Source organism: Paramisgurnus dabryanus, chromosome 2 (genome assembly GCF_030506205.2).
Source record: "Paramisgurnus dabryanus chromosome 2, PD_genome_1.1, whole genome shotgun sequence".
NCBI lineage: Eukaryota > Metazoa > Chordata > Actinopteri > Cypriniformes > Cobitidae > Paramisgurnus > Paramisgurnus dabryanus.
In genome coordinates, this window is record NC_133338.1 from 51,780,864 (window position 1) to 51,806,538 (window position 25,675).

Below are 25,675 nucleotides of genomic sequence, written 5' to 3' on the forward strand. Positions count from 1 at the left end.
ACACCTGCAGCATTTACCATTAGGCTACTAACAAATCATATATCATTTCCGGGGTGAGCCTATTTGCTGTGGGAACAACCTGTGTGTGTGCACGCACACGTCCACCTGTGTTTGTATGTGCGCACGTGCTATGCGTGAGGAAGAGTGACACCCGAGTCAGACGTTCAGTTGCTTCATTGCAGTTTGGTTTCGGCAGAAATACATACATTCATTTTCAATATAACCCTGCATTTGGTTTGCATCACTTGCATTGCGGTGCATTTAGGTTAAGAATCCGTTCGAAAAATCACAACATCACGTCCCGGTGTATACAGTGAATGCATGCTGAAATTATTGTTGCATGGCTACATAAAAGTTTAAGCATATGTGATGCATTGCGCGATTGGCCTGACTCGCGGGAGAGAGACGAGGGTGCATGCGTGTGTGTGTGTTTGAAGCGTTTCTTTTCTTGCAATTGAACGTGAATATGTTTACTACTTAAAAACATCAAAGCTAAACATCATATAGTCAAACCGCTTAACGACATCGCTACAAATACAGTATGGGATTAAAATCAGCCAAAGCTACGTTACCTTGTTTCATCGACGCTTGGTGAAACAGCAGTGGATGTTTTCGGTTCAGATGCTGAATGTAATGTAATGATAAGAATGTAATGATCCCAAACTTTAGACATTCTCTCTCTGCCGTTTATGGACATATTCGCCCTCCGCCATCGCGCCAACTAAATTCAAAATGTATCACACGCTATGATGTGCTTTCTTAACATTGAACAACGGTCCGTGTGAATCAGATCTCGGCACGTGTAGAGCCCGTCATAGGAATTTAACGAGGCTTCGAGGCAGAATTTTTGCCTCGAGGAATTTTTTGAATCGAGTTAATCGAGTAACTCGATGAATCGTTTCAGCCGTAAACGAGATAAATCCATTTTTAACCTTTTTGTCAAAACATGTTTATTATTATGTTATCTATGTTATTATTCTGTTTTATGGTGCTACCTAGCTGAATTTTTAAGTTATCTTGTTTTGCAACGAAACTCTTCATGTAAATATTAAGGCTGTCAGAAGAATAATCGCGATTAATCACATACAAAATAAAAGTTTTTGTTTTTGCATAATTTGTTTTTGCATAATATATGTGTGTGCACTGTGTGAATTATTTTGTATATATAAATACACACACATGCATGTATTTAAGACTTTTACATGTGTGTGAGAGAGAGAGAGATTTTGATATATGTTATATTATATATAGATAAAAATATATACATACCAGTGAAGAGCGGGTCAATGTATAAACATTACGCACCCAACCGATGTTTTCAACTAACCCGCCTGCAACTCGGACCGCAAATTTTTTTATAAATATATATATAGTACCCAACCCGCAACCTGGCCTGCATTTTTTAAATTTTTCTACATGTATGTGTTTATTTCTATATACAAAATAATGACACACAGTGCACACACATATATTATGTAAAAAAAACTTTTACTGTGAATGCGATTAATTGTGATTAATCTTTTGACACCTCTAATAAATAAATATACCCATGTTAATGTTTCATAAATACATGTTTTATAAACTTTGTGTTTGCATAATATGTGTGCACTGTGTTCAATTATATGTATATATGTATGTATGTATGTATGTATGTATGTATGTACGTATGTACGTACGTACACAAAGTTTGTTGTAAGCAATTGATCGCGATTAATTGTTTGACAGCCTGTTACGGCGTTCCTGTAGCTTAATTGGTAGAGCATTAAATTAGTAGCGGAAGATGCCAAGGGTTCGATCTCCAGGGATTAGACTTTACTGATAAAATACCTTGTAATGCTCTGCAAGTTGCTTTGAATAAAGCAGTCTGCCAAATGCATAAATGTAAACAAATATAACTCTCATAGCTCCATTTAACAAACCATATCAAATTTTTGGCAGATTGTGTAGATTTTATCCCAAGATCAGTGTAGCAAATGAAATTGTGGACTTGTCATTGATTGTCGCATCCAAATCTGCTTCTAGATGAGAGGAAGTTCTGCAGGTTTGTGCACATTGGATTTACTTCAGTGAGGCATCAGTAAGTTTCTGTGAGCATTCGTGATTAATCGTTAATCATTAAGGTACAATACACACAATGGATTTCCCCAGGCGATGTGATTTTTCCATGCCTCTTCGTGATTGAGATCCTCTGCGTTTGCAGTGATCTTTGATTTGTATGATTAGCCTTTGATTTGACACAATATCACACGTGGAGAGTGAAAACAGAACATTGTTATTTCTAGTCATTTTCGCACGGCCAACTTAACTCATTATCATGGATGATATTCCTCTAGAGCTGGATCACAATACTGCAGCTGTCTGTGTTTATTGCCCCCGCAGAGCGTTTTCCTCCCTCCCCCCGTCTCCAACTGCTCACGGCTACGAGACAATCAGCATTTTCTCAACAAGATGTTTTCCCCCTTGCCATTGTCAGCCTGGCCAAATGCCTAAAAATAACTACTGAGTCCGTCATGAACATTTGGAATAGCTGTTGGATTCGAGATTCCAGTTTGTACACTGGATTGAGACATCACTCTTAATGGTTAAAAAAATGTCTCAGTTTTTTATGCATATACGAGGGTCCGCATACAGTGCGCATGATGAAATTTGCATCATCAGAAGTAGGGGTGGGACAAAAAATTCGATTCTTCGATGCATCGCGATGCGGACGTGACCGATTTTGAATCGATTCACAATTGTCAAGAATCGATTCTTAAATGTTAATTTACAAAATAATAACGCAACGTTATCAGAACCAAAAGGCGGAACTCAACTGGGGGAGCGGTGCTGCACACGGACAACTTGAGAGAGCGCGCACTGCACGAGCACATACGGCGGACGGAGCATACACGAGAAAGAAATAAAATCTAGAACAGCCCTTTTGACTAATTCTAAACTGCAAGAAAACAAAATGCATAATCTTGCAATATACTTCTGTAAAAATATGCACATATTTTGTTATCCAGACGCTGGGTGTGCTGCATTAGATAAATATGGTAATACTGCCAATCACTGTGTATAATGATGATGCTAGATGCTTAACATTAGTCAGTTCGTGAAAGTTAACGGCGGTTAACATAGAATTTAATTACTATATTTTACTAGTTTTAATGTCTTACAACATAAACAAAACATATATGTATATAAGAATGACATTATTGATCACTTAGTTGTATTAAAGTACAGTATATGACAGTTCAGAGACTAGTAGCAAAAGCGCAAACACTAGCCTGGCTTTGAGAGCAAATGTGACGTAATGACGTCACAAATATGCAAATTAGTACGTCAAGAATTGATTCTGAATCGATTCATGGGGGTCCAAGCGATTCCCACCCCTAAAAGAGTGCACGCGTACTACTGTAACCCACTGTTTTTGAAAGCCCACATTTATTGTATGTGTAGGTCGCGTAGGTGTACCTACAGAAGAATGTAGTATGCAGGCCAGGAGATGCATTGCATTTTGTCGCAATGTGCATTCGGGGAACGTCTGCGTGCACATAGAAGTCAAATAAACTATGCTTTGCAAGGCTGTGCATTCGACCACGCACGTACATTCACGTACCCGTAAAAAAACTGACTATACTCTGGACTTTAAAAGTAAAAGTATAACACAAGGTTTTTCATGGCTGATGATCAAGGCAGATTATAACCCAACAATCAACTTATACTGTGTGATGATTTTGATTTAGGTGTCAATGAGGGATGCTCCGATCAGGATTTTTGCAGCCGATACCGATTACCGATTTGTTATCTATGTGATCGGCCGATACCTATACCGTTTTTTTTACGCTGATATGCAAGCAATTTTATATTATTGTTTTAATAGAGAATCAAATAAATAAGCACAACAAATATTTCTTCTGCGCGTGTCGGGTGTACACAGACAAAGCAGCTGTGATGAAAATGGAAGTTTAAATGATCAAAAATTTAAAACACATGCAAATAAGAAACTCTTGGCATGATGATCTAATTGTCCTCGATAGATATGCGTTGTATATACGCTGTTTGATGGGGATGTGAAGACACGTCAAGCTGTTGACCGGAGCGCGTTCTCAAAGAAAATAATAAAAAAAACATGTCTCCGTAAATGGCAATGCAGAGAGAGAAATCCAAATCTGCACGTTGCACATGAGCAACAGGTTATAAAAATGCTCGCACTACGTAAAATTGTTTCTAATTGCAGCCGCATTCAGGATGCCTATGATGACAAAAGTAAACCGAAAGATCGGTTCTCGAGATCGGCAAATTTAGCGAGTACCAATCGAGTCATTTAATGTCATTATCGGCTGATATCGATCGGCACCCGATTGATCGGAGCATCCCTAGGGCCGTATTTTAACGATCTGAAATGCAAGTGCGAAGCGCAACGCGCAAGTGAGTTTGTGGGCGGATCTTGGGCACTGTTGCTATTTTCCCTGCGTGAGAAATAACTCTTGCGCCGGGCGCAAATCAATAAGGGGTTGGTCTGAAGTAGGTTCATTATTCATAGGTGTGGTTTGGGCGTAACGTCAAATAAACCAATCAGAACGCTATCCAACATTCCCTTTAAACGCAAGGGCGCAAGTTCCATGGCGGGTTGCTATTATTATGACGGATTTACCAGGCGTACGCCAGGAGCGGTTTACAGCCGAGAAGACCCACGTTCTTGTAAGAGCAGTCAAAGACAGAGAAGTTGTTTTGTATGGGGATGGGAGAAACCCGCTCAAATCAGCGTCGGTTAAACAGGCGTGAGAGGAAATAGCCACAGTCTCATCAGCTGGCATCCCCATTGTTGCGCCTGATGTCAGGAGACGGGGGAATCCCAAGCTTGCCAGCATAAATCGGGCACCCGTGTAACGGGAGGTGGATCTGCCTCAGGACCTGACGCCAGCAGAGGACATCGCTGCGTCCACCCTCACCGCTGAAAAGGTTTGGGGGCTTTGAATTCGGACCCAAGAAACCCAAGCAAGGTCCAACCCCAAAGAACACTTACAAATCAAGTTCATATACATTAAGGTTTCTTATGAAAACATTTTAATTATTATGCAGCCACACAACAAACTTATGAAAATATTTTAATCGTTATTTGCATGAGATTTTTTTTTAACGCAGCCACACAATAAATAAAAACTGTCACCACAATGCTCACCACTATGAATCCCCTTATCTCATGTGTTAATATTTTTTAGTGTAACAATTTATGATTTGCAAAAATAACTGTTGCATCTGTGTAGATTAGATAAGCAAAGTGTGCGCGCGTTGTGCACGCTATACATTATGGTCAAGCATGCGCCCTTAAAATAGCATAATGAACAACGCGCAACGCGCCACTGACTTTAAACTTTTTTTCTGGTCAGTGGCGCAATTGTTTTTTGAAACTGCAAAATAGCACCAGGGATGGTTTGCGCCGGCACACGCCTCTTTTGTTGCGCTGAACCGCCCAGGGAGTTCGCAAGTTCATTCCCTAGTTTGCCGACGTGCGTCTGTGGAGGGAAAAACCCGCTGTGCGCCGGTGCAAAATACGAATGATACATGCGTCACTGACAAAGTCAATTGCGCTGGGTGCAAGATAGGGCCCCTAGTGTCAATGACAACAGAATTGCAGTTTGTACGCTCTCCACTTCTAGGATTTTATGAACCATTCATTTTATAACAAGGAGTAAAAAGCAAATCTATCTGTATGGGTAGATGTCATTCAAAGTAGTTGAAAATCGGTACAGAAATTTTGTATCTTGCATTTCTTTTTGCTGCGTACACACTAAATGCGAAACGTCTTGTTCCTCACTCTATATTACTCGTGGGATTTAACTTCGGGTTATGAATAAGCAAATTTTCTGCTTTAGTTGAATATTTTCAGCTTGCGTAGAAAACGCGTTGGAGGCGAATAGCGTGTGTTTTCACTGCAATCACGCCGCTCAATTCGCAAAGACGCATCAATTTGCGTCTTTGCATTGACTTTGTATGTAATCTACTTGTGCAAATGATTACATTCGCCTCTGGTGTGTACGCCGCATGTGTGTGAGCGTCAAAGACACTTGTCACAATCCTCCTAAAGATTTCATTTTGCATTATTTTTCTTTAAACCACATGAATCTACCAATCTCTGAGGTCTAACATACAATTAATAGTTCTTCAGACAAGAGCAGTTTGGATTTGTTGTTTACTGGTCTTTGCGTTATCTCGTACCGTCACATTGGAGGCTGGAGTCGTCCAGAGTTTGATCCGAGAGCAGTCGGTTGGAGGAGAGCCAGGTGCGTTAGATGATGGAGTAGCAGAAATGTTCTGGACACTGCGTCTATTATTGGTTTGGCTCCCTCGCTGCAGCATGGATAATAAACTGCTTCACAGCAGACCCCAAACAGAGCAATCAATGGGAAATGATCTTTCCAGATCGATGCCTGAGCTCTTAGGAGATGCTTCACCAGGCAACGCAGAATGCTGGGACTCAGCATCTCAACACAGCCATTAGCAAAAAAAGTGCATCTCTTTTCAGACTGCCAACAATGTTTGTTTGGCCCGAATCACTTCTTGTGTATTTATGGAATAAGTACTGTTTGTGTTGTTCTTCCGTACTGCATTATTGCTCTCTCGTAATCGAAAGGTTTTAATTTGACTGAATTACTTGCAGCTCGCTTCTGTATAGAAATGCTTTCACTGTACAGTTTTCAGCATTACGATTTTAATCGCTTCTTTTATGTCTTGTATCTCACTGTTGCACTGTGATTTGAAATGCTATTGAAACAGCCGGTCAGACGCATTCTCTGAAACCTTCCCATAGTTCAGCTTTAATGGAAAGAGACCGTCAAGAAGACATGAACCGATGAGTTCGCTTTAATGTCCATCACACAGATGTAGTTCAGGTAACGGTTTTATCACTTCGATGTGAGCCAGATCGTCTGCGGTCGGAGGTTCACCCTTGCTACGGCTGATCTGTTGTGAGTTTGAGAAAGCAGCCGACTGAGATTGAGGGTGGAATTGAAAGTCTCACAGAATAGAGATGCTGATGGCAGCCTCCATATCGATTCAGCGCCTCTAGTTTTAGAGATGAGAATGCTGAAAGCATCACGCTGATCTTAGCATGAAGGATCATCACTGCAGGATCTGACAGAAAAACAACTGACCCAAGATCATATTAGCCTTGAATAGAGATACCTGGAGGTTCTTGAAAATCGGTAGTCTGAAAGCTACTGTAGGGTGATATGTGAAAACGCAGATCTTTATGGCAGCATTTTCAGATGTGTGTTAATTTTTTTTTTAATTGCAAAGGAAAGTTTTTTCCATTTTGTAATAAATCATTGTAAATGTAGCCTTAAAGGAATATTCAATTTTCTTAAAAGAAAAATCCAGATGATTTACTCACCACCATGTCGTCCAAAATGTTGATGTCTTTCTTTGTTCAGTCGAGAAGAAATTATGTTTTTTGAGGAAAACATTGCAGGATTTTTCTCATTTTAATGGACTTTAATAGAGCCCAACATTTAATACTTAACTCAACACTTAACAGTTTTTTCAACGGAGTTTCAAAGGACTCTAAACGATCCCAAACGAGGTATAGGGGTCTTATCTAGCGAAACGATTGTCATTTTTGACAAGAAAAATTAAAAATATACACTTTTAAACCACAACTTTTTGTCTAGATCTGGTCGTGATGTGTCAGCGTGACCCCATGCAATACGTCATGACATCAAGAGGTCACAGAGGACGAACGCGAAACTCCGCCCCAGTGTTTACAAGTGTGTTGAAAGAGGACCATTCCTACGTTGTTGTATGTCAACTGATACTAATTAATGTCTTTGTGTCAGTTTACTGTTTACAATGGTCCGCAAATGTGCGTTTTATATATGTAACACGTGACCTCCCTACACTCTCAGAAATAAAGGTACAAAACTGCACCTTTTCTGTCACTGGGGCTGTACCCTTTCAAAAAGTACAGCTTTGCACCTAAGGATTTCATTTTAGTACCTCAGAAGTACATTCTGGGACCAAAGAGAGCTTATTAGAACCTCAAAAATACATATTAGTATCTCAAAGGTACATATAGGTACTAAATGTTTACATATCTGTACCTAATGGTCCATACAATTAACTTTTTAAAGGGTGCTGCCCCACTGATAGCTAGGGGACATATTTTGACTTTTTTCTTACATTGTAGGTCCTAAAGGTACGGTAATCTACCCAAAATTGTATTCTGTTTTGTATTCCTGTAAAGGTACCAAACAGAAACTTAGGGTACAGCCCCAGTGACAGAAAAGTTACAGTTTTGTACCTTTATTTCTGACAGTGTATGTCACTACGCATTTACGTTAGGCCGCGCTGGACCGGATCTAGACGAGAAGTTGTGGTTTAAAAGTGGATATTTTTTATTTTTCTTGTCAAAAATGACAATCGTTTCGCTAGATAAGACCCTTATCCCTCGTTTGGGATCGTTTATAGTCCTTTGAAACTCCGTTGAAAAAAACTGTTAAGTGTTGAGTTAAGTATTAAATGTTGGGCTCTATTAAAGTCCATTAAAATGAGAAAAATCCTGCAATGTTTTCCTCAAAAAACAAAATTTATTCTCGACTGAACAAAAAAAGACATCAACATTTTGGATGACATGGTGGTGAGTAAATTATCTGGATTTTTCTTTTAAGAAAATGGAATATTCCTTTAAAGGAATACTCCACTCTCATTAAAGAAATTAAAGGATTAGTCAATTTTCTTAAAAAAATCCAAATAATTTACTCGCCACCATGTCATCCAAAATGTTGATGTCTTTCTTTGGTCAGTCGAGAAGAAATTGTGTTTTTTGAGGAAAACATTCCAGGATTCTTCTAATTTTAATGGACCCCAACACTTAACAGTTTAATGCAGTTTAAAATTGCAGTTTCAAAGGACTCTAAACGATCTCAAACGAGGCATAAGGGTCGATTGTCATTTTTGGAAATAAAAAGAAAAAACTTTTAAACCACAACTTCTCGTCTTCCTCCAGTCGTGTGATGGCCAGCGCGACCTCACTTAATACGTCTTCACGTCAAGAGGTCACGGATGACGTTCGAAACTACACCCCAGTGTGAAGAAAGAGGATCGTTCTGACGTTGTTGTATGTTGAATGATACTAATTAATGTCTTTGTGTCAATTTATTGTTTAAAATGGTCCGCAAATGTGCATTTCATATATGTAACACGTGACCTTTCCACGTAATTACGTAAGGTCGCGCTGGCGTGTCACACAGCCGGAGGAAGAAGAAAGCTGTAGTTTAAAAGTGCATATTTTTATTTTTATTGTTTCGCTAGATAAGACCCTTATGCCTCATTGGGGATCGTTTAGAGTCCTTTGAAACTGCAATTTTAAACTGCATTAAAACTTTTAAGTGTTGGGGTCCATTAAAGTCCATTAAAATGAGAAAAATCCTGCAATGTTTTCCTCAAAAAACATAATTTCTTCTCGACTGACCAAAGAAAGACATCAACATTTTTGATGACATGTTGGTGAGTAAATTATCTGGATTTTTTTTTTTAAGAAAAATTGATAAATCCTTTAAGTTTTTTTGTGGAAAACCGGATTTTTCTTCATACAGGTGGAGTTTATTGGACCTCGACAGTTCACAATTTCAATGCCATTAAAATTGCAGATTCAATGCAGCTTCAAAGGTCTCTAAACCATCCCAACCGAGGCATAAGGCGAGTCTTTTCGCCAAAAAACTAACCAAAAAATCTTTTAGACCACAACTTCTCATCTTGCACTATAGCCGTTTAACGTACACTTAAAAATAGCTGTAATTATGCAGCTGGTTGCCAGTAACTTACTGTAAAAGATAAAGACTGAAAATGTTTCATGTTCATTTAACTTTGAACAAACTGTTGCCAGTAAATAACATAAATGTAAGCTAGTTGCCAGTAATATCTTATTTCTGCAGAATTTTACGTATGCGAAACTACCGCGTCCAGTGTTTACAATTGTGTAGATTGAAGATCATTCTGACGTTGTTGAATGTGGAATGATACTAATTAATGTTTTTGTGTCAGTTCATTTTTTTAAATGTGGGTTTCACATATGTAACCCATGACGTTTTGACATAAGGTTACACTCACACCTCACACGGCTAGTGCAAGACGAGAAGTTGTGGTTTAAAAGTACTTTTTTTTGCGAAAATGACGATTTTTTGCTAGATAAGACCCTAATGCCTCAGTTGGGATCTTTTCGAGCCCTTTGAAGCTGCATTTAAACTGCATTGAAACTGTAAACTGTCCAATAAGTCCACTATATGGGGAAAAATCCATACAAAGAAACTGAACAAAGAAAGACAAACATGTTGGATGACATGCGGGTGAGTAAATGATCAGGATTTTTTATATTCCTTTCATAAGGAATAACGTGAGTTTTAGTCCCAGTGTGACATTTCCAGCGCTTCGATCGCTCTGCAAACGACGAGGGAGTGTGACGGAGAGAGTGTGTGAATGTGTGCGTAAACAGATTCATAAATTCCCTCTTCCTGAGTCCAGCCCTCGCCTCAGCAGGCGGCTTTTCGTTGTTTGACAGGGAGCTTTGAAAAGGTCACAGGGACTTGAATCACCATTAACCCCGCCCCTCCCCATTCTCTCACACAGGGAAACTGGAGAGCCAGAGCCACCAAAGTGCCAAGAAGTGTTTAATGCAGCCAGCGTGACCCGAAACAAAGCCATGCCGGTCAAGAGGAAAAGAGAATCCCAGAGGAAGCCTCGCGGCGGATGCAACACGCTACGTACAAGACATACGAATTAAATGCACAATCATTCCTTAATTGAATGTTGCTTTTTCTGCAATAAAAGGTTGTAAGACTGCACTTGCATTTTCATTATTTGTGCCAATCATTCGGTTATTATTACTTTGCTTAAAAATGTTGCCCTACAGTTAACCAGCACCCTTTTTAATCTCAATTGGATTTCCAGCTCGTAACGCTGACGGTCTGAACCCGGTTGGCTGAGCATGGAATTTTCTGCCTACTAAAGAGCCAATTGTGCTGGAGAGCTCGTATTGGAGCTACTCTTGTTATTTGGGCCACAATGGCTGTCAAAGCCAGCAGCTCTCGGGTTTTTGGGCCCGCTGCTCTCAAAGTGATTGAGTGGCCTCTTTGTGACACAAGCATCTCTTCACCAGAAAGAGCAAATGATCGGCTCCAGTCGTGTTAGATTAAATGATGGCAAAGGCATTAAAGTAGCCGTTGCATGAGTATACATTCACTTTCGGGAAAAATACATCAGTCACTACATAGTTTTTTGTGTTGTGTGTGTGTATATATTTATATAGATACAAGATTGCATATAGGTTTATTTGCATGGTAAAGAAGGGTCTTTACATTGCCAAGCACATAACAAGCAAATAAATGTTAAAGGAACACAACACTTTTTTTGAAAATATCCTCATTTTCCAGCTCCCCTAGAGTTAAACATTTCATTTTTACCGTACCGTTTTGAAATTCATTCAGCCGATCTCAGGGTCTGGCACTACCACTTTTAGCATAGCTTAGCATAATTCATTGAATCGGATTAGACCATTAGCATCGCGCTAAAAAATAACCAAAGAGTTTCGATATTTTTCCTATTCTTCTGTAGTTACATCGTGTACTAAGACCGACAGAAAATTAAAAGTTGTGATATTACGAACTGCCCGAAAATAGGCCCTTTGGTTACTTTCAATGGCAAGGGACTATTTTCGGGGAGTGCGTAATATCACTATGCTTGGTACATTAGAAAATCGCAGCTTTTAAATTTCTGTCGGACTTAGTACACGATGTAACTACAGAAGAGTCAAGTTTTAAATAGGAAACATAACGAAACTCTTTGATTACTTTTAGCGCAATGCTAATGGTCTAATCAGATTCAATGGATTATGCTAAGATATGCTAAAAGTGGTAGCGCCAGACCCTGAGATCGGCAGAATGGATTTCAAAACGGTAAAAATCAAATGTTAAACTCTAAAGGAGCTGGAAAATGAGTGTCTGATATCGAAGTCAACAGTGATTACAAGGTGTTAGGTTTCATTTATTTATTTATTTTATTTCTTGGGCTAAGGTTAGACATCTGTTACATTTTCACTAAAATGTTTGCCTTGTTTTTGTCTAAACGTCTGGGCTATTAGCTGTCTTAAACACAAAATTAAATATAAAATGTTGTTTTTACAATATTAACAATAAACCTAGTTAATTTACAATATTATTTTAATTGTATAGCATTGCATTAGCTGCGCAAAATGTTGTGGGTTCGATTCCAAGGAACACAAATACTGATAAAATGTATATTATATAATGCACGGATAAAAGCCAAAATCAAAATGTAATTTTGGTTCGGGACACAAACTAACGCTTTTTGGCTTTGGCTCCATCATTCAAAAAATATTTAAGTTAGATTAAAAATATTTGTACACAATTAACACACACACATCTCTGCTACAAATAAAACTTAAGTATTTTTACTTTCTACATAAAAGTAAAATTTTAATTATTTGTATTTTATTAGTGTTTTTCTTTGGAAAACATACATTCCAAAACATATTATCATAATTTTTACTCCACTACATTTCATAATTTCAAGTTTTTTGTTTATATTTAATATTTAAGTACCATAAACATCTAGTAATTTTTTGTACTTAAGTAAAAAAAATCGTACTTTTACTCAAGAATTAATACACAGTATGATTCTATGCTTTAGAATGTAGTGAACATTTTTTAGTAAAGAAAGGTATTTTTTTCCCAAGACAAACACTCTGATAAAGCACAGGTGCTTGGAAAATGTAACTAAAATACTTAAGTATTATAGACCTCTGCCTATCGTTATCGTACAATTACTCTGAAAGTGACAGGAGTGCAAACATTACCCTATAGGTGGGGTTCATTGTAACAAACAAAATTTAGTTTAAACAAATAATTCAATAAAATTCTGTTTATATACTAAAGTTGGATATTGTTTATATATCTGCCTGTAATAGATAGATATCCACAAATTTATCCATTCATGATCCCATCTAACCATTCTTATATATCAATGCATATAAATATATATTTTTTTAAAGGGCTGCACAATTAAGACAAAAAAATCATAATTGTGAGTTATATTGTATTAACAGTTATTATTTTGATGAATAGTATTTACATTGTTTTCATTTCAGTATCATTGTATACCTGAGGCTTAACACTGTGTGACAACTAACCCCGCTGTGTAAAAATGTTTTTAATCCCAGCTATCAGTGACTAGGAGTTGCTGATGTGTTTCAAAATGCTGTTATGTTTTAGGTAACAAGACACTAATTAAAATAATATAAGGTTGGATTTGGTGACTGACACACCCAACTCAGAAATAAATAAAAAAACATAAGATGAAGAAAATTACGTCCATGCCTCTAAAACACTCTTTGTTCAATATCTTAACCAAAACGCATCACAAATTCACAGGAGATGATTTTCTAACAGTAATAGACCAAAAGCACAGATTGCTCGGCCCTGTATAAATATTTAAAGTAGCCATGTTACAATTAACCCCGCGTTGGTTTGTGCCCCGCTCACCCCTACACTTCCATGACTTTCATATGCAATGCAAAATATATGAAAATGTCATCTTGTATATCTTATATATTGGCGTGCACCTGAATATAGACCTTCTTGACCATTTTCATGACATTCCCTGTTTTACCACATCTGTTACTTTGCTTCTTTTACATTTGCATCGTTCTGCAATTTGCCACAATCCAAATTCTGTTTGAGTTTCAGATTAAACCTTTTTACAACCCTCCCATGCCTTAAGCCAGAGACCAGCTAATCAAACTCGCTCATCTCAACCACCTATGGGGTGCTGGGGACTCCTTTGTGTCAAAACACAATAGGTTTTTTTTTGGGGGGGGGGGGGGGGGTGCTGGAGAGCTGCAAAATTTTGTTTCGCACAGCCTGATTGTGTGTGGGCTACATGGGATTTATTAATGAAGTCTTTCTCGATTATACGAGATTATTATCAAGTATTCAAAACAAATTTCCTGCATTTGTTTAAACAAACAGTATGGGCCATTAAATGCATGATTCAAGTGTGAAGGAGCTAATTATCTTATGAAAAGCTTATGGTTTTGCATTTGAATGAGGGGGCATTTTGAAAGAGGCTTAGGTTGTAGAAGGAATATCAGCGGTGCGTCTTCCTGTTCCCAGTCAGCACTTTACTTGCCGGCATTTCCCTTACCGCTGTGTGACTGGACTCTCTCTGTAAAGAACGTGCGAATGAGCGTACCTGTGGTTACAGACTCAAAGCTGCCACCCAGATACCAGAGTTCATAACTTCACCAATGCTAATGATGCTAAACAGCTGCTGGTTTGCCATCAGCCAGCTGGAAACTGACATTGGATGATGGAGACTTTCAATGGCCAATTAGCACCGTTAGTTTTCTGTCTTTAATATTAAGACATTTTTAGGAGTGTTAGGAATTCACAGCATGTAGTCAAACTTGTATTTATGTGTAAAAGGACAATTTTTCAAGATTGTTGCTATCATCGTTCATAAACTGATGTAAATGTGCCAGTTATGCATTTTAGCTTTTCCCAACTACTGCGTATTGGAAGAATAACTCAATTTATTAAACAGATCAGTCAGTATACTTTTAACAAATATTTGATTTGATCATTTGTCACAAAGATGAAACTTTATCATTCAAGAAAATTTTTCTAAAATATTAATATTATATTTTTAATAATAATAATAATATGCTGGGTTATTTTCAACCCAACATTGGGTCAAAAAGGGACGAACCCAACCAGTTGTAATTTAACCTACTGTATGCTTGGTTGTTTATACCTATTGCTGGGTCAATTATAAACATATAGGGGTGGTTTCCCGGACAGGGATTAGACTAGTCCTAGACTAAAGAGCTGTCCAAACGGAAAACAACTTACACTGACTTATCTTAAAATTAGGGCCGGGACTTCAACGCGTTAATTAAGATTAATTAATTACACAAAAAATAACGCGTTAAACATTTTTAACGCTTTTTAATCACACTTATTTTTGCACCGCGGAACATTTCTCATTGGATGAGTTTCGGTGGACCGATTGGGTTTTTTTCTCCCAAGGACTTTTTCCCCACAGGGTTTTTCTTCTAGGAGTTTCTTAGGAGTTAGCTGACATTATTACTTTGCTTACTAGTACAAAATACATTTAAGCAGCTGTACTTTATTTAGTGTCCTATGATATTTTTTCTTGGTTAATGTAAAGCTGATTTGGAACAATTAAACAACTGTGAAAAGCGCTTATATAAATAAAATTGAATTGAATAAAAATTGTGATCAATCTGCTGAAAACTTGCACTATACTTTAATAATACCATGGTTAATTTTCTTAAGGGTGATAATTATTTAGGTCACAATGAATGTGAAATGACTAGGGCTGTCAAAAGATTAATGACGATTAATTGCATACAAAATAAAAGTTTGTATTTTGCATAATATATTTGTGTGTGTAATTATATATATATATATATATATATATATATATATATATATATAGTATACATTTAAGAAAAAAAAATGTATATATATTTTTTATATATATAATATCAATTATATCAAAATCTAAATAAATATATATACATGTAAATGTTTCTAAAATACATGAACCCATGTGTGTGTATTTATATACAAAATAATTACACACAGTGCACACACATATATTATTCGAACACAAACTTTTATTTTGTATGCGATTAATCATGATTAATCTTTGGCAACCCTAGAAATGAGCGTATTACTATGTCAAATGTTTTCCCCAAATTGTAATATTTGAATGTTTTTTTTTCAGAACTGTACACATCTGTTTTTATATTTGTATGTATATCCAGTGATATGTACAATAAAATGGTACAAGGAACTGCATCCTCATATATCTATTTACAGTAATGGAGTGTTGATATGGAATAAATAAAAGAGGCTTAATGCCACACTATAGTATGCGGCCATTCATTTGTATTACAAAACCTGATGTGGCCCTCGGGTCAAAAAAGTTTGCCCACCTCAGGTTTACAGAATGTATAAAGTGTCACATACAGCAATACACATGACATGCAGTGAAATGCTTGGTGCAACTTTTCCAATTTTACAGATTAGGACAAAAAGGAGAAAATTGAAAAAAGTCTAAAATAAATTAATTCTTCCTGTTGAGAATTTATTAGGAAAACATTACAATAAATAAATGTAGAATGTATGCATATAAATGTAAAATATGAATTAGTGCAAGCAGACAAATAGCAGTATTTGCAAGTGCTGTTTTAATGATAATTTAATTTCAACATTTACTGTTGCTTTTTAAAAATCAAAAGCTGTTGACATTAGTCAATGAACAATTTAAAAGCAAATATAAACAATAACAAAGATTATCAAATGCTGTAAGTATATTACTCATTGTTGGTTCATGTTTGCTAAGTAATGTGTTACCTTTTAAAACATTCTGATTTCATATAAATGTTTTTTCTAACCCAAGATTAGCCAATTTTTCTAACTACAAAGTAATCAAATCAAAGATGTGTAAGGTAAATGTAAAATAATAAGTTAATAAATGTTTTTTACATTCTCCAGTTCAAACACGTGCTCAAAAAACGAAAATAAAAATGCTTGCCAGGGTTGTAATGGAACAACCGATTCAGTTCCCGAGCGTTAAATCCAGTATCCGCATCTTATCACAGACCCTGCGCTTTAGGTTCAATCCACGCGGATCGCTCTCCTGGATTTCATGGCGCTTCCTCCTCCTGTCCTTTAGTTACATTGTATCTCCCTTACTCAAAGGAGCGAGGGATCTAAGACCCAACTGAAGGACAAAATGAATGAATATACGTGAAAATGGACGCGCCGGGATGTTGAATTTATTGTCGTGGAGTGTGAGAAAGACGCATTTGAAGAAAGCTGTGAGATTTGGACCCTGCGGTGCCAGTTTCAGACCAGTGTTTCCATTTTTGAACGGGATCTTTAGGAGTGTGATGGCTGCAGTCCAGCGAATTGCTGGCCTTGCCTTTCTATAGTTGCTGGATGTGTTGGGAAGTGCACTGTTTAGGGATCATTTTTGGAATTCCGTGCGCAAATCCAGAGGCCGTTCCACTCTACTCTATGGAATGTACATAAGTGTTCACTGGATAGGGGTTTGCGTGTGGGGTAAGTGGTGCATTTCTTTTGTGTGTGAGTGTGTGTGTATATGTAGGCTGTGTGTGTATGTGTGTGGGTAGGGGGTGGTGTTTTATTGATGCAGATGGAGACTGGAGGTGCTTTAGCCCGTTAGCTTTAGCTCGGTTGTCATGGCTCACACATGCTTTGCTCGTCTGAGACAGGCATTTCCTCAACCCACATAAAAATTAACCGCGGTATTATTGTAGTAAACCTGTAGTGTACATGTTTTTGGCGGACTCGTTATTATGTGTATCAGTATAGTTTGACTACAAATACCATGGTTAAACTATGGTTACTGTAAATTAAAACAATTGTTAGCTAATTTTCACGAGGAAGATTACACCGCGCGAGGGTTGCACGAGGTGCAGCGCTGCTCCATTATTTGATTCGAATCTTGGAATAACACGCGCGTAGACTCAAATCGATGATTCGAATCATTTTCGTCATTTTATCACTACATGAGGAAATGCACTCGTAAAATGTCTATACAGACGATAAACAAACAAAACATCTTGGTTGTTTGGTTTGTTTACGTTGGAGTGTTAGTAATAGTCGCTCGATTCTGTTGTGAATGTCAGTGAGTATCAGCGGACTGAAAGCGATTCGCGAATCACTTCCGTTTACATTAAGCACTCACTCCAAGAGTTCATGTAATACAGCAGTTATACATTTGTTCATGTTACACTGACAGTGTGCAGCTATTTGTGTTTTGTTTTCTCTCTCCAATTTGCTTAACTACTAACCAGGAACTAAAACTAACAACACATTTTCAACAAGGTAACATTGTAATATTTCAAGTATTTTGCCTTCAGGAAAATGTAACATGGTTTTATTGTAGTAGAAGTGTAGTAACTGCACAATTAATCGAAAAAACTAATCGGGATTACAATTAGGGGGGAGAATAAATTCCATAATAATTTATACATAATAAAAGTCTCAATAACAGCTGTCCATTTGTGCGCGTTTCAGCAGTAAGTTTGTGACCAAATTTAGTGTTGAATCAAATATTTTAAAATAGTTTACCTGCCTTTTATCCATTCGTTTGGGCTTTTTTACAAACAAAATTAATCCCATAATTATTTGTTATTTGATTTTTGGATGTTAAGAATTTACCATGCAGCTGCTTCTCAAAAAGGGATAAAACATAAAAAAGTCAATGTAAAATCTACTATTCCACAATAATAGTCATCGCATTGATCAACAACTATATTTTTGTCATAATCAAGCAGCCCTAAGAAAGAGTATCTTTTTTTATTTGACACTTTTGACTTCGAGTGGGAACCCTGATTTTGTTTTGCTATATTTAATGATTACCATATTTAATATAATGTATTCAGGGATGAATTCAGGTACATTGACACTTTTGTCTGTCATTTCAATGTCAAAAAGTATCCCAATCGCGCAGTATTCACCATACATTGTGCTCCAAGGTACTTCAAAGAATACAGCGTTATTACCACCTCGGTCGTGTCCAAAACATAAAATTACTGTGGTACCTTGTTCAACCATTGTCTTTTTTAAGTTTCAATGTTCAGTGCAGGTGGTCATATGACTGAAGTTAGTAATGTCTAAAACTGTGGTGCTCTGAAGTTTTCATTCTGTTGACAGGCTAATATGTTTGGTTTATGATGAAACTGTAGGTTTTATATTAGCTCCTAGTAAATCTTTTCCCTCCGCTGTCTTAGACCTCATCATCAAATGCACTACACTTTGCACACTCATCACCTTTAAATCATCTGCGGTGAAAGTATATTTCTTCATCAGCATTAGCTTAAAGTCTTTGGCACTTGATAATGATTTCGTGCTGTAGGCTTGTGGGTAATTCATGATACTTTTGTAATCCTTCATAGTCCTTTATTTCTGTATTCTGGCTCATAGCAGTAACAAAATGTTTCCTGGTGAACTTTAATGTGCTTTTGAGATTCTTGTAAATATCATTGATATTGGATATAAAGTATATAGTAACTTGTTATATTAACAACAATGACTATGTGGAGTGTTGACCACAGTGTTTTCACCCATACAAAATGGTACAATGACACTAGATGAGTAGTAGGCCAAAATGCTTTAGTGTGTAGGTTTTTTGTTGCTTTTAATGTCTTTGTGTGACTAGCTTCTATATGTGCATGAAGGCTTTTAACTTTTTTTTTTAAGTTGTCCACAAGTATGGGTTTTTCCTGGCCAATACCGTTATTGAAAAAAAGCAATGTGGCCGATATGAGAGCGATATAACAACAATGTAATTGCAGTAAACAAGCATTTATTGTGCAGAATATTTGTGACCCTGTACCACAAAACCAATCATTATGGTTGATGTATGGTTTGTAAGGATATGACAATATTTGGCAGAGATACAACTATATGAAAATCTGGAATCTGAGGGTGCAAAAAACATCAATATTGACAACATTGCCGTTACAGTTGTCCAAATGAAGTCCTTAGCACATTACTAATGATTAATATCTACATATACATGTAGGAATATAGGGCTGGGTTAGGCCTTACGATACAATACGCATCACGATACATGGGGCATGATACCATGTATCACGGTACAATACGTTGCGCGTTGCAATACTTTTTCTCTTTTTTTATCAAAAATGTAAACAAAAAATAGAGCTGATTTTTTTTCTTAAAGCCAAAGTGCGTCCACACGTCGGCTTTGAAAGCTGCAGGCATTTTACAAATTTTTGCCATTTTCTCACTCCCACTAACTTCTGAGACATTGGCCGAATGGTCGTATACGACAGACAAATAGACCGCGACAACTACAGCAGCGGCAGAGGAGGTCGTTTGAAGCACACAGAGGGATTTTAATTTGTTTTAAAATATCGATACACCAATGTATCACGATAGTTAGCTGTATTGATATTTTTGCACAGCCCTATGTAGGAAATGTACTACATTTCTTCATGGATCATCATGGTCTTTACTTAATATCCTTATGATTTTTTTAAATAAAAAAATATATTTTTGACCCATACAAATGCATTGTTGGCTATTGCTACAAATATACTTGTGCAACTTATGACAGGTTTTTGTGGTTCCAGGGCTTCAGACTAACTTATTTCACTAGGAGCACAGTGGCCCCAATTGAAAATTTTAGGGGCGCAACCAGAAAATTTAGGGGCACATACCGTAAATCAACATGCTAACCAAATATTCACATTTCTACTAAGTAATACTGTATTACTAATAAATACTTTGATGATTGATGCAGAAAGTACAATGTGCTGATTTAAATTCAGTGTCACATCACAAAAAAAGGTCAAATTTACTGGTCGCACATGTGCGACTGGATGTATAATTCAGTGGCTCACTCTCAAATTTTGGTGGCAGTCTGGAGCCCTGGGTTCAGGGTCTGATTTTTGAATATTCCCCTTGAAGCACTTGGAAAAATATTTACAAGACATAATTACTGTGGATCTGACACCTCACGGTACTGTTTGAATAAGACTTTACTGCATGTTGGGGTGGTGTTGTGTGCTACGCCACATAAAAAAGTGAACAACGTTTGGTCATTTTACTGCCTGTCAAATGTTGGGTTTAGATCTGAGTGTCTTCGTATTAGGAATACAAAAAATGTGTTAGTTAAGGTGGTAGGGTTGGGCAGGTGGGTGGTTCCGGAGGCGTGGCAAAAAAAGCGGCGGGGTGTAGAGGTTGACCGATTTATCGGCCGGGTGGATAATTTGGCAGATTTTTGGCATATTTAAAAAAAATCGTCTTAGGCAGATTTCGCTGCAAATTTAGGCCGATTAATAGACAGGCGCATCTGCGGGCACCTAAGTGTCATTGTAGAACTCTTGACGTTGCCTCTCTTGCTGGGAGACTCTATGCAGCCGTGCCTTGTTTACAAATTGCTTTAGTAAAGATGGCGGGATCGCGAAAATTAAGCAACCAGTACAACAGCGCAATGGGCTTATGTCTCACAGTGCACCGTCCATGCGGTCACAAAGATTGGGCTTATTTAATGTGATTTAATGTTGATTGTTTTTTGATGAGTGATTATCTTTTTGTGACAAAGTGAGCAGAGACGCGTGAGCACCCTTTCTAACTTTAAACTGTCTCTCTGCTTTCCCCCACACGCATATTACTCAAAACAAAACTGACACGATGGCGAAAGGTCAAAAGACCAAATCATGTCTAGCGAGGATCATGTGTAGACTGTGTTGTTACAGTAACACTTTGTTCACAGTTTTGCGTTGCTCAGCCTGGATTAGCACACAACGCGCCCAATTCGCGAACTGACTCCTTTGAACCGATTCGTTTGAATAAACGTTTGAAACAAATCTGTCCAACACTGAACCCACAATACGTCACTGTCAGTACAATCAGTCACTTATAGCACCTCAGAAAGTAAATGTGAAAGATTTGCCCTAAATAACAGTCTAAACTAGATATTAAAGTTTGAGGACAAACTTTATGTTGGCTTGACAAAGCCTGGTCTGAACGTTTAAGACAGTTTGACAGAAGTTTGACAGAAGTTTGGTTTAGTAGGCTATCTTGTTGTTAGTATGCTTAAGTATGAAGCTTTTTAAAATAAAGCTAACATAATTTAGCATAAAGCTAGCCTGATTTAGCATGAAGCTAACATGATTTAGGATAAAGTCAGCATAAAGCTAATATGTTTAAAGACCCAACCCCCATGTCTCTATGATGTTCTGATGCGGAGATATAAGGCTTTGTTTGTTCCGTTGCTAGGGTACTAAGTTTGGTTGCTAGGCAGAAAATTGGCATCCCATAATGATCAACCTTCAAGCCACAAGTAAAACGGTCCAACCCCCATGTCTCTATGATGTTCTGATGCGGAGATGTAAGGCTTTGTTTGTTCTGTTGCTAGGGTACTAAGTTTGGTTGCTAGGGAGAAAATCGGCATCCCATAATGATTACACTTCAAGCCACAAGTAAAACGGTCCAACCCCCGTGTCTCTATGATGTTCTGATGCGGAGATATAAGGCTTTGTTTATTCCGTTGCTAGGGTACTAAGTTTGGTTGCTAGGGAGAAAATTGGCATCCCATAATGATCAACCTTCAAGCCACAAGTAAAACGGTCCAACCCCCGTGTCTCTATGATGTTCTGAAGCAGAGATATAAGGCTTTGTTTATTCCGTTGCTAGGGTACTAAGTTTGGTTGCTAGGGAGAAAAATGGCATCCCATAATGATCAACCTTCAAGCCACAAGTAAAACGGTCCAACCCCCATGTCTCTATGATGTTCTGAAGCGGAGATATAAGGCATTGTTTATTCCGTTGCTAGGGTACTACGTTTGGTTGCTAGGGAGAAAATTGGCATCCCATAATGATCAACCTTCATGCCACAAGTAAAACAGTCCAACCCCCGTGTCTCTATGATGTTCTGAAGCGGAGATATAAGGCTTTGTTTATTCCGTTGCTAGGGTACTAAGTTTGGTTGCTAGGGAGAAAATTGGCATCCCATAATGATCAACCTTCAAGCCACAAGTAAAACGGTCCAACCCCCGTGTCTCTATGATGTTCTGAAGCGGAGATATAAGGCATTGTTTATTCCGTTGCTAGGGTACTACGTTTGGTTGCTAGGGAGAAAATTGGCATCCCATAATGATCAACCTTCAAGCCACAAGTAAAACGGTCCAACCCCCGTGTCTCTAAGATGTTCTGAAGCGAAGAAATAAGGCTTTGTTTATTCCGTTGCTAGGGTACTAAGTTTGGTTGCTAGGGAGAAAATTGGCATCCCATAATGATCAACCTTCAAGCCACAAGTAAAACGGTCCAACCCCCATGTCTCTACGACACTCTTAAGTGAAGATATTCCATCTGGGACGCTTTTATTCCTTTATATGGGCATGTTTCCTGCCCCATTATAAGTCAATGGGAAATTTTGGGGGCCTCTTACACCCCAGGGGTACAGCTTACACCCCATTGTGATGTATGTTCTTACAGAGCCTGTCAGCCTCCTTAAATGTGGTAACCCACAAGTTTCTACAAGTTTCTCACTCGCAGCTATGACTCGTCAAAGTTTGTCTCAATGTTAAGTCAATGGAAATTTTGGGGTGTTTGAGCCCCCCGTTTAGGAATTCGGAAGGTCCCATCAGTTAGAAAAGTCATAGCATAAATCTACGGACCAGTCTTAAAAGTTTTGTAAAGTTTTGTGGGTGTAGCTTGAAAGCTCTAGGAGGAGTTACAGTCAGAAAAAGTGGGGGAGCATAAGAATAATAATAATAATAAGTTTAGATACAACAACAGTATGTTGGCTTTGTCAAGCCAACATAACTAAAGAGCCCTTTATAGTCGTGCGTAGGTTCTACGCCGTAGCCGCAAGCGCTGTGATTGGTCCACCAGAACCCCTCCCATCAGGAAAAAAAAACTGCGTCATTGGTATGACGGTGAAAGCAAAGATGAGCCAAGTTGAGGAGCGATTTTACTCAAACTGCATCAAAAGTCGCTGTTTATTTACTTCCATCATTGCTGGTCTTCTCAAATTATACACAACAAGTTGCTGTTTCTTCTTCGTTTGTGGGTTAACTTGCTAAGTTTCTTCTCCTTTGACGTTTGCGCTGCTTCTGTGGTTAGACGCGTGGTTACTGCATACCAGCGGTCTGCGCGTGTGTTTGCATGTCGACACGGACGATGACGCAAAAGTATAAATGAAAACTGATGTGGAACATAAGCCGTAGGACCTACGCACGACTATAAAGAGCCCTTAAAAAACTTAGATGTTTACTATGTTAACTCTATGATGATTAAATAATTTATCAGGTCTACCAAAAAGCAATAAAACCATGGTAAAAAACTGAACAAAGAGCAAGAAATTATGACAGTAGAGTATCAGGTAATATCTGTGTCTGATAAATGCATGGTGCGAAGGAGGTTTTCAAACTCTTCAGAAATACCAGTCATAATTTTTTTAAATACTTTGGCTTAAATAGTGACATTTTTGCATTAAAAATATCTGCTTATGATGAGGACATTTTGATTATTATGTACAAATAGAAAATCTTCCAAACATATCAGCCAAGAAAATCGGATCATATATCGGCCATCGGCTGCACTGATTTCTAAATATCGGAATCTGCATTGGCCAGAGAAAAAAACATACCGGTCGACCTCTAGTAGTAAATCCCCATCACCTGCTTTCAGATGGAGTGGCATTTTCTACACAAAGCCGTATTTCACTGAGAAGCTCTGCAAAATTGCATAAATTATTGGAGGCGAATTGTCTACAGCTCTGTGTAGTAAATGCCGCTCCATCTGAAACGGATGAAGGTGATTTACTACTAATCACAAAACTGGCTTTACTGGTGAGATACGCATGAGAATCGCAAGGGATTAATTGCCCACCCTACTAAAAAATATAATCGATGCATCCACTTAATTTTTTTCTTTTGTATTGTTACACTTCTGTAGTATAACCAGAATTGTACCATGTCATTGAATCTATACCACAATACATTTTTGCATGGGTGTTGTCACCACCACCACATAGTCAAATATATAAACAATCACCTTGTCAGCGTTCTTATAAAGAACATTTACCATGGATCTTTACATTGAAATTGGTTTCTAACTCTTTTGTTCATCCAGCTTAAGTTTGCTGTTTGAACCGGATGGCTTGATATAGAGAGTACTTACTTATGTGGAGATGAGTTGGCAGTGAGCCGCAGGGTGAATCTATCACCTGCATCTCAGGCAGATTGTTTTCTTATTCAGCTCTTCAATGCCTGTAGAGTTGAGTTATATCTGCAGGGTAGAGTTAGATGTTTACTCTTTGTGTTTTATGTTTGAAAGGCTCAGCTTCGCTCTGGGTTCTTTATGTTTCTCGGTTCATATTGCAAAGTGCCTTCACCACAAACAAACTTTGATAATGAAAGTTTTCTCATCCTTTGTCACAGTTGGTTAGTCCCAGAGAAATCAATATGTCCAAGTCCAGTGGGAGCTTACATCTGGAAAAGATGTTTCTTGTAACCCTGTAATGTTTATGGATGCTATGACAATTGTAGAGGGATCGGTGATGTTATGCTCAATTCACTTGTCATCCACCCGTTTTTATTGTACATTTCATGAGTGATCATACAGAGATAGGGTAAAGGTTGGGCTGCAGTTTAGTAAGATTGCTTTGTTATATGTAAAATGTAAAATTGCCAGAAATCGGCATATCGGTTTCAGTTTTATTCACTCTGGGACCCGTCTGGGACTCTGGGATCCGTCTGAACGAAATGCCGATACGATACAAAATTGGTACTTGTATAGCTAAACGTATCTCGTGTGGATGGGCTCTTAGGGGGTGATATACACCAAAGCGTTTAACTGCATCTGAAAACGGCAGGCGTTGCCAGCTGTAGGCGCTTGTCAGCATTTTTTCGTCTTGCACTTTGGTTGCTCTGATACTTCTGCTTTGTTTGTCAGTCATTGAATGTTGCGCCAGTTGTTTGTTGTTTTTTCTCCCGCCCCTCCTCTATTGTGATTGGACGGCCAAGTTAGAAGTGACATTGGCGAGTTGAGAATTTCACCCAAACATTTTTCAACTGTGGGTGCTC

General features: G+C 37.9%; 2 protein-coding genes across 4 annotated transcripts in view; both read left to right on the forward strand.

Annotated features, from left to right (window-relative positions):
• trip4 (thyroid hormone receptor interactor 4) overlaps positions 1–10,823 on the forward strand; it is an 87,305-nt gene extending 76,482 nt beyond the window's left edge. For both annotated transcript variants that reach the window (XM_065261609.1, XM_065261610.1), the window contains exon 13: positions 10,609–10,823. In XM_065261609.1, coding sequence (XP_065117681.1) covers positions 10,609–10,667 — 59 coding nt within the window. In that variant the 3' untranslated portion in view covers positions 10,668–10,823. The remainder of the gene's footprint in view (positions 1–10,608) is intronic.
• Positions 10,824–16,730: 5,907 nt separating this feature from the next.
• znf609b (zinc finger protein 609b) overlaps positions 16,731–25,675 on the forward strand; it is a 76,824-nt gene continuing 67,879 nt past the window's right edge. For both annotated transcript variants that reach the window (XM_065261612.2, XM_073813089.1), the window contains exon 1: positions 16,731–17,150. The gene's annotated coding sequence lies outside the window, so the exon portion shown is untranslated. The remainder of the gene's footprint in view (positions 17,151–25,675) is intronic.